We start from the raw sequence: 17,369 nt of genomic DNA, 5'->3' as shown, positions 1-17,369 counted from the left end.
ATTTAGGACTGAGTATTAGAAAACCACTCATTTCAAATGGTTATAAAAACACTTCAGCTTTTATAAATCACATAAATTTATATGAACTGGAATTTTTATATTTTGGGCCTATGATTTAGGGATCTGATTTCAGAAATACTATAGGACTTTGAAAAAGACAGACTTGGTGAATAAGATTTAAAAAGATACTTAGCACAAGAAGCAGCTTCCCAAATAGTTAAAGTTCAAAAGAACACTTTTAAAAAGGGATATGTGTGCATGCGTGTGTGTGTGTGTGTGTGTGTGTGTGTGTGATACGTTCTCCTGGCACAGCTAAGTCAAGGTACCAGTGAATGAAGATTTGAGGACACACAGTTCTTCTCTTACAGAAGAACCTGGGGGCCAGGGGCTATACCACAGAACAGTCCTTGGAGTGGGGGTAGGGAAAAGAGCTACTTGGTTTCCAGAAGGGTGACTATATTGCTGATAGTCAGAAACCCTAAGATCTACTGTCAAAGACCAATTGTTTTAAAATTGTATCTAAAAAGGGATCAACTTTTCAAGATGGGCCTTTTGGGTGCTTTGGTGTTTTCACACTTTCCCATCACACAGGGATGGATCTAAATGCAATTTTCTTTCTAGTCAAATCGGGTGAGTGATAATTTAATTTCATAAAGTCCAATGATATGTCATCAACTGACCTATCAGCAGATAGATCTGTGATGGGTGGAGGCAGCTTGTTTTATTCTACAGGATGTGCTGGAGTAGACAGCAAATATAGACATGAGAATTCCTCCTTCTTGTGAAAGGACTGAGGAGGCTTCCTTTTGAAATCCACACAAAGTACAGACAATGAGCAAATCATCCAGCCAGGAGGGTTTGGGATGGCTTCTATACAACAGAGTCCAGCCTAGACAATGGCCGGTCTTGGTCAGTCTAGACTGAGCCAGGCCAGGCCCCACCTGAAAATAGGCTGCCTCAGGTTAAGCCCGAGGCCAGTTGCTCCAGGGTTCAGAGGCCTCAACCTCGGCCCTTCTGGCATTCCCAGTCTAAAGTAATGAAATGGTTCCATGAAAACATGATACTGAAATGGAAGTCATAAATGCACAAATGGTCCCAGAAAACTTATAAATGGGTGATTGGTTGGATGATATTGTGGCAGGATTTTGCATCATTAGAGACAGGGTTTGGTTCTGATGGAACCTACAATCACTACCAAACAGAGACATAGAGAGACAAAGAAAGAAAAGAGACCCAGAAAAAGAGGGAGGGGAGGGGGGGGGAGAGGGAGAGAGAGAGAGAGAGAGAGAGCGAGCACCATGGTTCAATGCTCAGATCTAGTGCTACTAGAACGGAGCAGTTTTAGTTTATTAAACCAACTTCATATTCCATTAACTAAAGTCTAGGAAAATAGCTGCCGGGTTTGTCCCACTAAATTTCATGCATTTTAATAAACATTCAACTCTGACTTAGCACTCAGTTGGGTGATATAAAAGAGAAGGATGTGGACTGCCATCCTCAAGGAATATACAGGTTTATCTGTAAGAGAAGGAAAGCATATGAAGAAGGCAGGCTCCAAGCAGGTATCTTGGTGGCTGGGTAGGTTTTGGAGAGATTCAGCTCTTGAAGAACAAGAAAAATCTGCCTCAAATAATATAAAAACAGTCTATAATTATTTATTCAATATTATATCCGGGCTAATACAGTTGAAATAGCTATTGCTGTCTCTAAGAGGGATACAGGAAGAGAAAGGCACAAAACTCTCCAGTTTTTCCTGTTTCTACTAAAGATTTGCTTCCCAATGCTTACACTGGACTCAGAAGGCACTGGTGACATATACCAGATCGGTGTCTGACCGTGTCACTAACAGAGTATCTGGCTTGAATGATTTCCAGAACTCAAGTGGCTTTCACTTCAACTTATGGGGAAAAAAAGAAACCCAAGAACCACTCTACTGGCACTGAGCTTCCCTGAACATATGTTCACCCCCAGCTCCAAAATAGATGAAAAAACCCAGTGCTCTAGAGAAATTAAAGGGTGTTAACACTTCTCTTAAAGCTAGTCAACACAGCAGCTAAACAGCTTTTAGCATCTATAAAATTTATTTAACTATTATTGCCATCATTTTCCTTTCTTTTCCATATAAAGTGGAAACCTAACACTGTATTTTTTTAAGTCTCCCTCATCTACCTTCCTTTGGGCCCCTCTACCATAATTTCTTTCTATAATAGCAAAGAAAATAAAACAGGTGACTGAAGGCTCATTAATAGTAAAACATTCACCGCAGCAGTAAGATATTGATTATACAGAATGTTCTCTCCACACCATATTTTGTTTTGAATGAAGACTTTAGAATTAAATTCCTGAGCATGAATAAGAAAGTCAGCTATGCTTATATATTCGAAAGCATGCTAAAAGCAAGTTCATGAGATTGAAAATATCACCTTTAACAAGCAGAGAGCAGACAATGGAAAGGAATGTCTTAAGATAAAACACTTCCAACAGCAACACATCATGCTGATCATGCCAGGATTATGGATAGCAAGTCAAAGTATTCCTCCTGAGGAGCACTTGCAATAAAGAGCCTAGCTGGTGGGAAATCAAAGTCAAACTGAAATATTTTATTTTGAAAATAAGATTCTACTTTGAGGTTAGGAAATTGAATTAAAAATTTCAAATAACAGCTGTTGGAGAACTATGTTCCTGCCCAAACACAAAAGTGGAATGTTACTTTCTTGAGAGAGGGGTCTATCTCCCAGTACCGAGAAAGGTCGCTCAGTCAGCAGGCATCTACTCATGCTTCATGTTTGTACAGGCTCATCTTTAAAATGAAGTGTTTGAACAGCTCACTGCTAAAGCAGAACTAAACAGAGGTAAAATAAAAACTCTGAGCTAGAAGAAAAATCTCTGATTATTCTGTTTGCCTTCTCTTATGGCACTGAAAGAGAAGGGACTACAGAAAGAGCCCCTGACAAAAGCAGAGGAGTGTGATGAAGTGATGCTGAGCTTGGACTCCAGCTGGGAGACCCAGAGAAAATCACCTGCCCTTCCTGGGCTTCAGATTCTCACCTGTAAAATGAGGGTGGACTAGATGACCACTAGTCTATCCAGTTCTGGAGTGATAACACTAGGAAATCCAGTGAAATAAGGTCTATCTTATTAAGAAATAACTCTGCCTTCCTCTGCTAAATTAAGGGGAAGATGTCTAAGATTTTGTTGATAAAGGCAGGATACAGTGAGCTCTCTTATTTGGCAATAAAAATGGGCACAAGTATCAGGCCTTGGTTTTGGAAACCCAGGCAGACTCTTCCTAGCTATGGAGCTCAGGTTAATGTTTTTAACCTCTCTGAGTCTCAGTTTTCTCATCTGTCAAATGGTGATAAGCCACCTCCTTAAGCACCTTTCAAACCTTAAAATTATAAATGTGGATTTCTTATCAACCACCAAAATATTAATGGACATTTTTACTATCTACAAGATAATCCTAATGGTCATAATGGAACCCCAATTCATCACAACCAATCAGCTGATCCACCAACAAGCATTTACCATGGGAGAGAGATGGTGTCAGGTGCAGGAGACAAAAGACAAAAGCCTAATGGTCTCTGCCATCACAGAAGGAATGTTCTCCCTGGGAAGGCAAATCTGTATTAAGAGAGGTGTGTGCAAAACAGATAGAAAACAATGTGGGTAAAGGGGGAAACCAATAGCAAAGGGAAGACTTCATGGAGGAAAGGAAGACTTTGAAGGGGGTGTGCATTCTAGGAAAGTCAATACCCAAGTTTAAGGCTGAACCAAGACTCCAGGAATCCAGAAGGCTGGGTTTGGAAGAAGAGCTTCAAATGCCAAACCTAGGAGTTTATGCTAGAGCTAAAAGGAGCTAAGGAACCACTTACTGGAGTTTACCAAGTAGTGGAGTGACATGTGCTTTAGGAAACAATTCTCAAAATAATGAAGGATCCTCAAAGTAATTTCTGAGCTGTTAAAATGGGTTAAATTATGTTCAATATCAGTTCAGTGTTAAAACATTTTGTCCCCTTAAAATTGAAAAGTGAAATCCTTCCCATTTATAAGAAATGGATTTAAGAGATTTAAGGTAATTTGTTTTAGACATAAAGATTCCCATATTTATGCATCTAAGAATCAGGCCAAATATTTCTCAGCCAACCAAATTTCTTTTATTTTTAGGAAGAAAAAATAAGCATGGGTAAAATACTGCTTTAGGGCACTGATTTCTACCCTTTCTATCAAGACCCAAATTAGGCTCAACAAGAATCCCAAAGATCAAGGAAGGAGGGAGCTGAATATATCTGGCCAGGGCTTAGGGTACATAAAAGACCTGGTAATTCCTCTTCATTGATTTCCCTTCCTTTCTTCTCAAACGTAGGTACAGAGGAGGGTTCAAAATGGAGAATGTATGGGGGCAGTTGGGAGGTCTAAGAGACTCTAGGGAATCCATTGTTGAAGCCTACTGAAGAGTTTCATTTATTGGCAAGAATTTTTTTCAAGGCACTCTTATTAGGGATTTCTAATATGATAAAAAAAGATGATCTTCTCTGAACTCTTCCCACCAAAAAACTCTCCAAAATAGCAATTATGCATAAAAGACAAAGGAATTTCGGCTGTTGCCAAGGTCGAGGGCATCAAGAACCCTAACAAGATAACAATTTGATGAATAGAGAAAGCTTATCCCTAACTTCTATCATTCACTTAGGACCCTTTGCTCCTTAGGATACACATTTGTAACAGAACTCAACACTATGTCCTACCCCTAGTGCCAAAGAAAACCAAGAGGCTGAAGCTTGCTTGGGCTGGAAGATGACAGTAATCTGTGTTGCAACAGTTTGACCAGAGAGTTGTTAAACAAAGGAAAATGGGGCAGGACACATATGTAGGCTGTGTGGTTTAATTAAGTAAGATGGAAAAAGCCCAGCATCAAATTAAAAGGTCCAGGGGCAAAACCAAGATGGCAGAGTAGAGAATGGTTGTTCTTGCATTCCCCTCCAAACAACTTTAAAACAAACTTCATTTTTCTAGCCCAAGACAATGTCTACTTCTCAGATTTCTACAGTATGACTTTGGATCTCATCAATTAACAAAAACTGCTCTCTCCACTTACTAATGCTTTCCTTTTTTCCAAGTAGTATTTTATTTTTTCTATGTAATGATATGTAAAGATAGTTTTTAACATTCATATAAACTTTTTGAGTTCCAAATTTTTCTCCCTCTCTCTCCTCCCCATTGCCCCATTGCAAGCAATTTGATATAGGTTATACATTGTGCAATCATGCTAAACATATTTCCACATTAGTAATTCACCACCTCTTCTTCCTGAACAAAAAAAAGGTGAAAATAATATGCTTCGATCTGCATTTAAACTCCATAATTCCCACCCCCTGGGATATGGATAGCACTTTTTATCATGAGTTATTTGTAATTTTCTTGCACCATTGTAAAGATGAGAAGAGCTAAGTCTATCATAGCTGATCATCACACAATGTTGCCATTACTATGTATGATGTTCTGGTTCTGTTCAAGTCCCTCAGCATCAGTTCATGTCTTACCAGGTTTTTCTAATATCCTCCTACTCATCCTTCGTAAAACTAATACTTTCTTAATTGCCAAATTCAGAAGTTTGTTTTTTTTCAGTTGCCATCCTTTTTTTTTACAGTTTTTTTTTTGCAAGACAGTGGGGTTAAGTGGCTTGCCCAAGGCCACACAGCTAGGTAATAATTAAGTGTCTGAGGCCAAATTTGAACTCAGGTTCTCCTGACTCCAGGGCCGGTGCTCTATCCACTGCGCCACTTTGCTGCTCCCATCCTTCTTGACCTTTATGTAGCTTCTAACATTGTTAATCACCTTCTCATTACTCTCTTCTCTCTAAGCTTCTTTGAAACAACTTCCTCCTGGTTCTCTTTCAACCTCTCTGATCACTCCTCAGTCTTGCTGGATCTTCATCCAAGTCATACCCACTAAACCTGAGGGCTCCATCCTGGACCCTTTTCTCTCCTTCTCTGTTTGATGATCTCATCAGCTTCCATTCAATTATTAACTCTACTGATAATTTTCAAATTAACTTATCTAGCCCTAACCTCTGCTGATCACCAGAACTAGATGATCTGGAGAAATCTTAAATTCAATATGCCCTAAACTGAGCAGTCATAATCTCCCCTTCTACCTCCAAGTCCATCTCTCTTCTTACTTTCCCTAAGACTGTAGACATCACCGTTCTCCCAGTCACCCAGGATGGCAGCCTAGGTGTTATCCCACAACTCCTCACTCTCACACCCTCCATATCCAGTCTGCTGCCGGGGCCTGTTGAGATGACCTTTCTAGATTTCTCAAACACACCCCCTCTTCTCCTCTGATACTACCAACATCCTGGGACAATACCTCCTCACTGGACTAGTACATTACCATCCTTTCCTCGACTATGTTGGAACCTAATCAATCAACTCCAGGGGCTCCTATCATTTCCAGGATCAACTAAACACTTCTTGCAATCAAAGTCCTTCTTGTTCTTTTAAACTCCAGAGAATTCTTTGCTCTCCTTTGAACAAGATAACCCATCTCTGCTCCTGGATTTTCTGGTTTACTTCTAGTCCCAGCCAAACCCACCTACAGGAAGTCTTTCCTGATCCCCCTTAATTCTGGTGCCTTTTCTCTGTTGATTATTTCAAAGTTACTGTAGAAGAGTTTGTTTTTTGTTCCCCCAATTAGACTAGGTTCTTGAGAGCAAGGACTGTCTTTTACTCTTAGTTCAAATATATTTTCTGACTAATATCTGTGTGTGTGTGTGTGTGTGTGTGTGTGTGTGTGTGTGTATGTTGGGGGGGGGAAGCTAGGTGGTGGTGTGGATAGAGCATTGGCCTTGAATCAGTACAATGGAAGTTCGAATCCAGCCTCAAATACTTGCTAGCTGTGTGACTTTGGGCAAGTCACTTCACCCTGACTGCCTCCCATCCAGGACCATCTCCCATCCAGGACTATCCTGATTCATATCTGGCCACTGGATGCAGATGGTTCCAGAGGAGGAAGTGAGGTTGGGGACTTTGGACAGCACCCCTTCACTCAGCTAATGAAAAAGGAGTGACTAGTGCCCCTTTTTGACATTTGAAATGCTATCCCTGTTTTCTGTGCATAGGAATGAAGGAAAGCAGATGACCTTGTTCAAGTCCATAGTATCTCTGGATTACATTTTATAAATCCCAAATAGGTATTGGTATCTGGAATTATCTCTCTGGAATTATCCTATCCCCATACAGGTATGCAATAAATATTATCTAATGGGCTGACATGCCCTAATTAGCTTGGTTTTCTTCTGGTAGTTTAATGATAAGCCAAGATTATGCTGCATGTAGAATCATAGATTACTTTTTTTCACTGCTGCCTTTTATTTTTTCCAAAAACACATACAGATAGTTTCAACATTCATATAAGATTTCACTGCTGCCTCTCATGTGATTACTTGTTCATCAGTAGTCCATATTCTGTTGCAATTCTGTTGCAAATATTTAAGCCAGTACACAAATCAATAAGAAAATCTGAGAATTAAGTAGCTGGATAGAGGAAACCACAACCAACATCTAGTCCAAACATCTCATTTTATAGTTAGGAAGTCTGTTAAGGAGCTGCTCTGGGGATCTGAGACATAGGTTCATGCTTCAAATAACTGTTCTAAAAATCAATAAGCATTCAAGTCTATGATGGACCAAACACTTTGGATACTTCCCTTTAAGAAATTACAGTCCACTGTAGAAAAGATGATGAACATAATAAAATACAAAGTAATTTCAGAGAAGGGTTAGTGAATGCATCAGTCACTGGGGTGGGAAGGGATCAGAACTTGAACCAAGTTTTATAGAGAGCTAGAGATTCTGAGAGGTAGGAGTGAGGAGTAACATTCATGACAGAGAAGACAGGGTTGTATGTAAAGACATTGGGACAGAAGGACATGCTGAGAGAGGAACAAATCTTTATCTAGGACCTCTGATGGGCCAGACTCCACCCAGGGGCTCTACAAGACTCATCTCATTTGATTCTCACAACAACTCTGTCAGCTCTTACCAATCCTATTTTACAGGTGAAGCAACTTAAGTCAGACAGAGGTTAATAACTTTGTCCGGGGGTGCACAGCTTGTTAAGTGTCTGAGGCTGGTGCTCATGCACCTGACTCGAACCCAGAGCACTGCGTTCTATGGCACTACAAGCTACCTTGGGGTATGAAGAGAGATGGAATGTCAGTGAGGAAGATGAGCAAACCTGCTGGCCAAGCTGGTTGACAGAGTAGGGGAGGACAGAGAGAACCCGACGGGAGGGGCTTGACTGCCAGCCCAAAGCTTCTTGAGGAAAGCAGAGGAATACAGACTGGATATTGGGAACATCAACATGGGAGCTGAGGGTTCTTCACTCTTTGTTATAAAGAGGCCTAGTGCTATAATGGGGTGATGTCTTCACCTATGAGTGAACTAGATGTAAGGGAAGCAGGTGCACAGTGCCAGCATCACTCTTCTGGAGCCATCAGAATCCAGTGGCATCTTCACTTTTGGCCTGCCTCTGCGGCCTTTGTGGCCATGGGGATACACTGCTCTCATCCAGCCATTCTGCCGATGGGGAGATGTCTTCACACACCATGGCTCTGAGGACCAGAGGGTACCCACAACCTGGCTTAGTCTAGTTGCCAGGCAGTTTTACAGAGTGGCCCCTGCAGGGGCTTCTGAGAGCTGAGGTTAGGGTGGACACCAAGGAGGACAGGCAGACCCTCCCTCCAGAGGGGCCGAGTGCCTCATACACTCTGGGAGCCAAGTAAAGGATGGGCGCTAGCTATTTATTGAAATAAAGATGTTGGTCATGTGAAGACTCTAATGTAAGATGTGGAAGAGGAAGAATCTATGAGGTTAGGGCTCTGACTGATCTGTGGAGGATGGGGAGGGGAAGAAGAAACAAGGAATACTCCGAGGTGGTGAACTCAAGTGTCTGGGGGAAGTTAGGGGCTGCTTTGGACATGTTCACTCTGACATCACCAGCAGCCCTTGCAAAGGTAAGACAGGAGAAAGGAGGCTACACAGCTAAAAATCTCCTTGGGAGTCTTTCACCTGGAAGTATTGGGCCCGTGTAAGCTGAAGCGATGACCCAGAGTGGGTGTGTGGAGAGAGACAGACAGACGGACCCCAGGCCATGGCCTTGGAGCACACATGGAGCTAAATAAAATCCCAAATAGAGCACTGTCATGAAAACCAAGGGAGGAGATAGCCTCCTGAAGAAAGGAGCTCAGCAAAGACTGAGCAGAAAAACAAACAATTCAAAAACCCTGTGAAGGATGGGACACTGATTATTAATAATGTGTGAATGAAGCATTGAAAGGTTTTTAATTTTAAAATACTAAAATATCTTTAATCTTTCTAACCACCTAGGTTTTTTATGTGTAATTTTCAAATGCAGTCTTTTCCTCACTATTATAGGGGAAACTATAAAGAGACAGAATATAATTATAAAGGGAAATAGCTGTACAATGTTTTAATGACTACATCTTTTATAGCAAGAACTCAAGGCATTCCATTACATTATAAAAATACTATTTTATGGTTGTCTCTTTAAATATAGGTGGATCCCTTTCAATTTTTAGCTTTAGATTTTTTTCTCCCTTCTACTATACTGGCAATGTTAAATTTGTATTTGTCCTTATTATGATAATCCTAGTCTTTATATTTGCATGACCAAATCTTTTTTTCAAACTGAGTTCCCAAGAAGCCAAAGGCTCCCAGATCACACTTTTTTATTGTTATTGATATCTTTTGTTCTTCTGATACCTTCACTTCTAAATCTCGACTTGTATTCCCTTTTCCAGAAAGCCAGTCATCCCTCATAACAAAGAATAAAACAGAGAGAAGGAAGAGCAGTTCAGAAAATTATAACACTAATGCATCTCCTGAGTCTAATATAATATGCAAATGTTCCATATCCATAGTCCCCAGAATAACCATTACAAAGGGAAGAAGGTATATTTGTTCCTCTCTTCTTTAGTGTTGTACTTTTTCTTTTTCAAAAGTTTTTTCCCCAGATAAATGTAAAAACAATTTTTAATATTTAATTTTTAAACTTTGAGTTTCAAATTCTCTTCCTTATTCCCTCCCCACACCCCCTCATTTAAGAAGGCAAGCAATTTGATAAAGGTTATACATATATAATCATGCAAAACATTTCCATAAAAATTAGAGCATACTTTAAAAAGTCGTAAGTTAAATATCATTTGATTACAAATTTGATTATATAATATTTAGAGTTGGAAATGGATATCAGAGATCATCTAATTGAAAACTCCTTATTCTATAGATAAGGTAACTAAAACCAAAACTATACTATGAAATGGAATTGGGATGGATAAATACTTTACATTTAATAAATGGTTCAAAGAGAAAGAGGCTAACAATGATCACACAACGAAGAAAAATGTCATGGAAAACAGAATACAAACCCAATAGGCACACAGACTGTGAGATTAAATTCACTTAAAAAAATATTAAATACTAAAGTTAATTTCCACCCTTTATTGGGGGGAGAGGAGGACATCCTAATATTCTAGGTCTCAGAAAAGAAGGATTAAATTTTTGAGAATTTCATTATGCTATCATCCCATAATCCCCCATTTACTATTATTTTTCTAAGCTAAAATACTGCAGAGGTTAAAAATCTTGATAGATCCAAAAGGCTCCAGGTACTATTCAGAAACAGATGGCTTTGGCAGCTTTCAGCCCACAGCACAGAAAAATGTATGGTGCTGATGCTAAAGCTCATTCCACTACTAGCTACCTCTCAAAAAAAGCAAAACTAGTAGGAGTTTTGAATCAAAACAACCACTTTTCAAATCTCCTCCCCTAACTTCACAGCAATTGCCATTTTTCTCCCAAAAGAAGTAGAACTGAGCATTAGGGTAAAGGGTTATTAGAATTCATATGTAAATTTCGGAAAGTGGGAATTATTGAAACCTGTTTACTTAAGGACTATTCCATGTCTGACTTGTATGAAACCCCATGTTTCAGTTTCCTCCTCTATAAAATCAGGGAATTGAACTATATGATCAACTCATCATCAAATAGCCTTTTAGAACTCAAAAATTTGATGGCATTTTGCATACTTCCTAAAGTCTCCTTTACTTGTTTACTCTCAACATATTCAGTGGGTCAGTGACCTTATCTTTTAGCTCCCAGAAGTGAGGCAGAAATAGCCATTCTATGCTTTCCCATCCTGCATGACTGTTGTCTGTGTCCTCCCAAGGGGTGTCACCTAATAGGCTGGAGACCCTTCTTGTTTTCTCCCAAGCTAGGAGAATATTAAACAAAGCAAAGGCTCCAGAAGGCATAGCCAGCAGAGTGACTGTAAGGGTCCTAGCTCAACCCAAAACACCACCAGGCTCCAGTCAGCAGACTGGAATAGACAGGTCTGGGATCCAATTGTGCTAGACTAACTCAACCCACCAAGAGTCTCCCAGGATCACTGCTTCCCAAAAGTACTGGGTCTGGTTTCAGGATAGACATGGGGCATTTCTAATTTTAATCTTAAATCCTAGGGTAATATTATTATTAATAATGTGATGAGAAAGACTGAATTCTCCCAAATAATTTTGGCTAAAAGCAGAATCACAGAAACTGAGACCAAGAATTTAAGACTAACTTTAAGAGTTATCTAGTCCAATCTATACTAATAAAGAATTCCTGCTATAAAATACCTGGCAAGTGGTCACTCACAGTCTTTGCTTGAAGAGCTCTAGGAAAGAGGAACCCACCACCTGTCCAGGAAGCCTCTCCCACTCTTGGACATTTCTAATTGTTAAGAAGATTTTTCTGATGGCTAACTTCCAACCAAGGCTCCTAGTTCTGGTCTCTAACGTTAAAAAGATGAAATCCAATCCCTCCTCCATGTGACTGCCCTGCAAATATTTGAAGACAGCAATTTTGCTGATCAATACACATTTGTTAAGTGTACTATGTAACAGGTTAGGGTGTGTGTCTATATATGTAAGTACCTACTATGTGTGCTATGGGCTAGGGAATACAAAAATGGGCAAAATGCCCAGTCCCTGCTCACAATCTAAGAGTCTTCTGGAATCTTCTCTTCTTCGGACTAAAGATGTCTAATTCCTTAATCTCTAATTCCTAAATCTCTTAATACATGGGACTCATGATCTTTAGTATCCTACTTGCTCTCCTGTGACAATCTTCCCCTTATCAATGGTCTTCAACTGCGGAACCCAGAACTAAATCAGACACTCTAGATGGACTATTATGGGCAAATACAGTGGGGCTGACATCTTCCTATTGCCCAGAAGCTAAGCTTCTCTTAATGTAGCCCATGTTAGCATGAGCTTTTTTGGTTGCCACATTATACAACTGACTTATGTTGAGCTTGCAATCTGTAAAAACCTCCACATCTTTTCAGAGCAATTTTGTTTTAAATGTACCTCAGTCAATACTCTAACCTGTCAAGGTTTTTTCCTATCTTAATTATATCTCCATTGATCTACCTATTCTTCATAACTTTGTCTTATCCAGTTTTATATTTATTCATGTCAGTAATAAAAATATTAAATAGTTTGGGATGAAACATAGCTCCCTGGATACTCGAATGGAGACTTTATGGCCCCAATGACAATGAACCATTAATTATTATTCTTTGAATTTGGTCATCTAGCAAATTCTGAATTCATCTAAATGTACTATTTTCTAATCCACACTTTCTCCATCTAACCCACAAGAATTACAGAAGATACTTGCTCTGGTTTGCTAAAATCTACACGAACTATACTCTATAGCACTCCCTTTACTTACTAGTCTAATAATCTTATCAAAAAAAGAAGGAAATGAGGTGAGCCAGGGGGACTCCTGGTAATCACCTTTCCCCTTGTTAGATATTCATCAATCATGTGTATTCTACAGATTCTCACAGGAATTTAAGCCAATCCTATTGGCTTAGTTTGCAGAATCTGTTGTTTCCTAGTATAACATTTTTCAAGTAATTGGTCATCACTTTAAAGCAAGATAGATACCCTCTATATTAAAAGTCTGTTACACACATTTTCATCAAGCTACTTTTCCTATCATTTCTTCCAATGATAGAAAATATTCTTGAACAACATACAGTATACGATACATTCCTCCTCCACTAGTTGCAGGGACTACTAGGGCTGTGCCTTATTGTTTAAGGAAGTTGGTGGCTGAGCTTTACCTCCCAAGTCAAGATGAGCCACAGTACCGGACTGGAGGCTACTATGAAATGGACAATTTTATCTTTTAACACATAGGCAAGGCTAACCAAAACGGAGATCAGCCATATGTCCTAGAGAATACTAAGCACTAGTATGTTGCTGCTTTTGATTGACTATTACCAATTAATAGCATATATAGGAAGAAAAAAACCTACATAGAGTAATCAGAAATCTTAATTACAGGAAAGTTTGGTATTCTTTACTGTCTAATATGAATGTCAGGGAATCAAGTCAAATAATTATGTCATATGAATTAAGGAACAAATGTTCCATTTTATATTTTAGGACTGAATATTCATTATACCTACAACTTCATTTTCAATGATATTTCATGAATTAAAAATAGAGAAATCTTTTGTTAATCAAAATACTATCCATACAGAATATATTAGAAACTAATTAATGTCTTTAATCATATCTTTCCTTTCCACCTACTATTCTTTTTTTCTGATGTGAGCTGCCACTTTCATCTTCAAACACTCAATTTCTACTGTTTCCTATTTCTCGGCATATAAACATGGCCAATATGATGTACAGAATATAAACTAGTTTGAATATTATTGAGAATCATTGAAAAATCAAAGAAATAACCTAAATCTATCTATCTTACCTTTCTCTCCACTTCTCTGTCTCCTTTCCTTTTCTCCTTCCACTTTCCCAGAACTATGGGGTCTTCTTCACAGAACTCTGTCTTTAATATTCCTACAAACTATATCTGAATTTTGGTTCATTGTCATCTAATCCCACAGATACAAGTACCATAAGTATATAGATTTATACACAAATGCTCAGATATCTAAATACATCTACTCTAAATGACACCATTTTTTAGTTTGCTAATAAAGCCCATAATAAGAGAACCTTCTTAAATGACACTAAATTTTGTGATCAAAAACATGAATTTTTTTTAAAGACTTTTTTTTCTTCTTCAAGCCAAAAGCATTAAAAAAAAATTCCAGTCAAGTCACAGGAATCCAGCTCCTGTCAAAATGAATCAGCCATTTTGATGCCAGTTCTCCCTCTAAAACGGCTAATGCTAAATCTGAAAGGATTACAAAATGTACCAAATTCCAAATGAGAAATCTAATCATAATGTAAACATAACTGTAATCTTGAAATGTTTTTTTAAAAGTATCAATCAAGTTAGCACCTCAGGAATGAAAATATTTATCTACAGAAAAAAAGGTTAATTACAAAATAGCAATAAATCTACCACTATCACTTATCTTGAACTAATTTAATTCAATTTAAGAAGCTAGACTACAAAGATAACTCCTTACACTCGTACAGAGATAAAGATAAACAATTCCTTTTAGAGTCACTGTTTGAATCAGCAAATCTTTTTTTGCATTAAAGGCTGTGCCAGATTTGAACCCTGAAGGAAAGATTCTTGGGGAAAAAAGGTTCATTCCAGTCCCGTCACTTTAAGGCGAGAAAATCAAGTTCATCGCAAATTGAGTGGTTCCAGGTGTGACTGGTGAAATTTTTCCTTTCGGATGGAGATCATGATTTTTTTAGGCGACAGAGGAGACTACCAAGTCACACAGGAAGGTGAAAAGAGAAGGTAAGCTAACGAGACACAGTTCTACATTTATTACTCGCTGCCACCATTCCTTTAGCTTAAAATGCTCCGATTTTAGAGCCCAGATCGCATCCTTTTTAGGGGACCGGCTCGAGATCCCCGGTGGGGCCCCGGGAGTAAAGGAAACTGGAGGCGCTCCATCAGCCCCGCGGAAGGGAAAGCACGAGGCTCGCGCGGGAGCCCCGCGGCTCCTTCAGCCAAAGCCCCAGCCCGGGATTTGAAATGGCCTGAGTTAGGACTTTTAGGAGAAATGGGCCTTTCGGGCTAGGTAAGGGGTGGAACCCGGGAGAAAGGGGCACAGCATAAAGGAGGCGGCCCAAACAAAACCCTGGTTAAACTCGGGGGGGCCCGAGGAGAAATCCTAGCTGCAGGCGTTCTCCCCTTCTCTGGTCCCCCCTTGCCCCAATCTAAACTCTAAGGTGCCGCCCGTGGCTCCGCATCCGATTTTCCGAATTTTAGGAGCTGGGAGGGCGAGAGCCTCAGGTGGCCCCGTTTTTTGGAAGCTGAGCCAGGGCCTGACAAGGCGGCCCTCCGGGAAGGCGGGGGCTTTGGGTCCATTTAAGGCGCGTGGCTATCAAGCGCCCCGGAGCCGGGCTAGCTCGGCCAGCCCAAGCGGGGCTGAGTCCTCCGCGCTCCGCCGCTCCGGCCACCCGGGCCGCGCAGGCGCCCAAGCTCCGGCCCCGCGAAGCGGAGAGGCCCAGTTGCTAGGAAACAGTGACGCCAGCGGCCCACGGGCAGAGCGCGCGCGAGGGGCGGAGCCGTCGGACCGTACCATCCCGCCCTGCTCCCCTTCCGCCTCTCCTTTCCCGGGCCCGCTCCCCGCACTTGGGGCAACTCACCTTCCCATCGCCTCGAAACGGGAGGCCCAGATTGTTCCCGGCGGGCGGCGGAGGCTCTTCGGAAGCGACGCCGGCGGCGGTGGCCACGGCCGAGGCGGATTCGTAGTCCGCGAAGGGGTTGGGGAAGGCCCGCTCCTCCATCTCCGCCTCCCCGCCCAAGTGGAGCTTCAGTCTCTTGGACATGGTCTCGCCCATCTCAACCGCCGCCCCTCCCCCCGGGCCACGCGCCCTCCACACACGCTGGGGCTCCTGCTGCGCGGCACGGCGGCCCGGCGGGGACAAAAAGCTTCCGAGGGCGGGGGGAAGGAGCAACGCTTTTGAGCCCGGGGTGTCCGCGGGCTCCCGGCCCCGGGCGTCGCCGCCCGCTCGGAGCTGCTGCCACGGGCACAGAGGCGGGCGCCGCCGCCAGCCGGAGCGAGGGAGGGGGAGGAGGGCGGGGCTTCCCGAAGAGCCGACGGCAGCGCCCCCGACGGGACTCCGGCACCGAGCTGCCCCGATCCGAGCGCGCCGGGCTGCAGCGGCGCCTCCGGGCGCGAGGGGCGGGAGGACGGATCCCCCGCTACGGGCCGCCGCCGGCGCCCTGCCCGCGCCGCCGCCGCCGCTTCATTGACATTCCGCCTTCATTCAGACTCAGCCCGGGGCGCCTCCCGCACGCGGGCCTCAAACACACACACGCGCGCGCACTGACACGTTGAAGCCGTCCGAAGAGGGCCCCCGCCGAGCGCAAGCCGGCCGGGGCCGGGGCCGGGGCCGGGGCCGGGGCCGGGGCCGGGGCCGGGGCCGGGGCCGGGGCCGGGGCCGGGGCCGGGGCCGGGCTGCCACGCGCGGCCGCCTTCAGCCCGCGCCCCCGCTTTGAACCCAGGGCTTCAAGTTCAATCCACTATTCGCCGAGAAGATAACGGTCCTTGCTTTGGGTTCAAAAAGAGCCCGAAAGGCTTTCTGGACCCCGAAACTCTCCAGGCCTTGTTTATTGAAAGCATTTGTCCCTTAATCCCCCAAAGGAAAAAAAGCCAACTTCAGTACCACGTTGTCTTTTTTTATTATTATCATTTTATTCAGAGATAAAAAAAAGTTGTTTTACACCGTAATCTTGTGCTTTCTGGGTTTTTAGCTTAAGGCCATCCATCCATCCATCCCTTCCTTACTATAATCTTTCTTCTTGATTATGTTTCTCTTTCCCACCATTGCTTCCCACGATTCAAATTTTCTTTTTTAAAAACTATAAAAATGTTTTTTTATTTCCTTCATATCACTAAATGATTAAAATTATATATACTATTATGTACCTATGTTTTACTCATCTAATAATTCTGGGAAATGGTTTTACTGACAATCCTTTACTAGCTGAGATAGAATTTTGCTCATGGCTTGTTAAGAGTCCAAGCAAAATAGCCTTCTAATCTAACTAGAACCTCCCAAGACTGGGAATCCTGAGAATTAGAACTGACCTCATTTAAGAAAATAAATACATTAAAAAATAATTAAGATTTAAAGAAACTGAAGCCTAGGAAAAACAAATGACTTGTCCGAGGTCACAAAGGAGATTAAGCATTTTATGCTAAAAAATAGAAAAACAGACCCCCTCCCCCCAACCTTTGGTATATGTATATGGGTTATTTTCCTATTTCCAAGTGTAGTTCAGAAAATGCTTTATACATATTATTGATTGCATTTTATGCAGTTTCTGCATAAATGAGAATCATAGAGG

The 17,369-nt window shown here is 41.7% G+C and overlaps 1 protein-coding gene across 1 annotated transcript in view; it reads right to left on the bottom strand.

Annotated features, from left to right (window-relative positions):
* Window positions 1-16,075, bottom strand: part of LANCL2 (LanC like glutathione S-transferase 2) — a 43,995-nt gene extending 27,920 nt beyond the window's left edge. The window contains exon 1 of the mRNA XM_074198317.1: window positions 15,662-16,075. Coding sequence (XP_074054418.1) covers window positions 15,662-15,856 — 195 coding nt within the window. The 5' untranslated portion in view covers window positions 15,857-16,075. The remainder of the gene's footprint in view (window positions 1-15,661) is intronic.
* Window positions 16,076-17,369: the final 1,294 nt, after the last annotated feature.

This window comes from Macrotis lagotis, chromosome 8, assembly GCF_037893015.1.
Source record: "Macrotis lagotis isolate mMagLag1 chromosome 8, bilby.v1.9.chrom.fasta, whole genome shotgun sequence".
Classification (NCBI taxonomy): Eukaryota; Metazoa; Chordata; class Mammalia; order Peramelemorphia; family Peramelidae; genus Macrotis; species Macrotis lagotis.
This window is presented reverse-complemented; position numbering and strand designations above follow the sequence as displayed.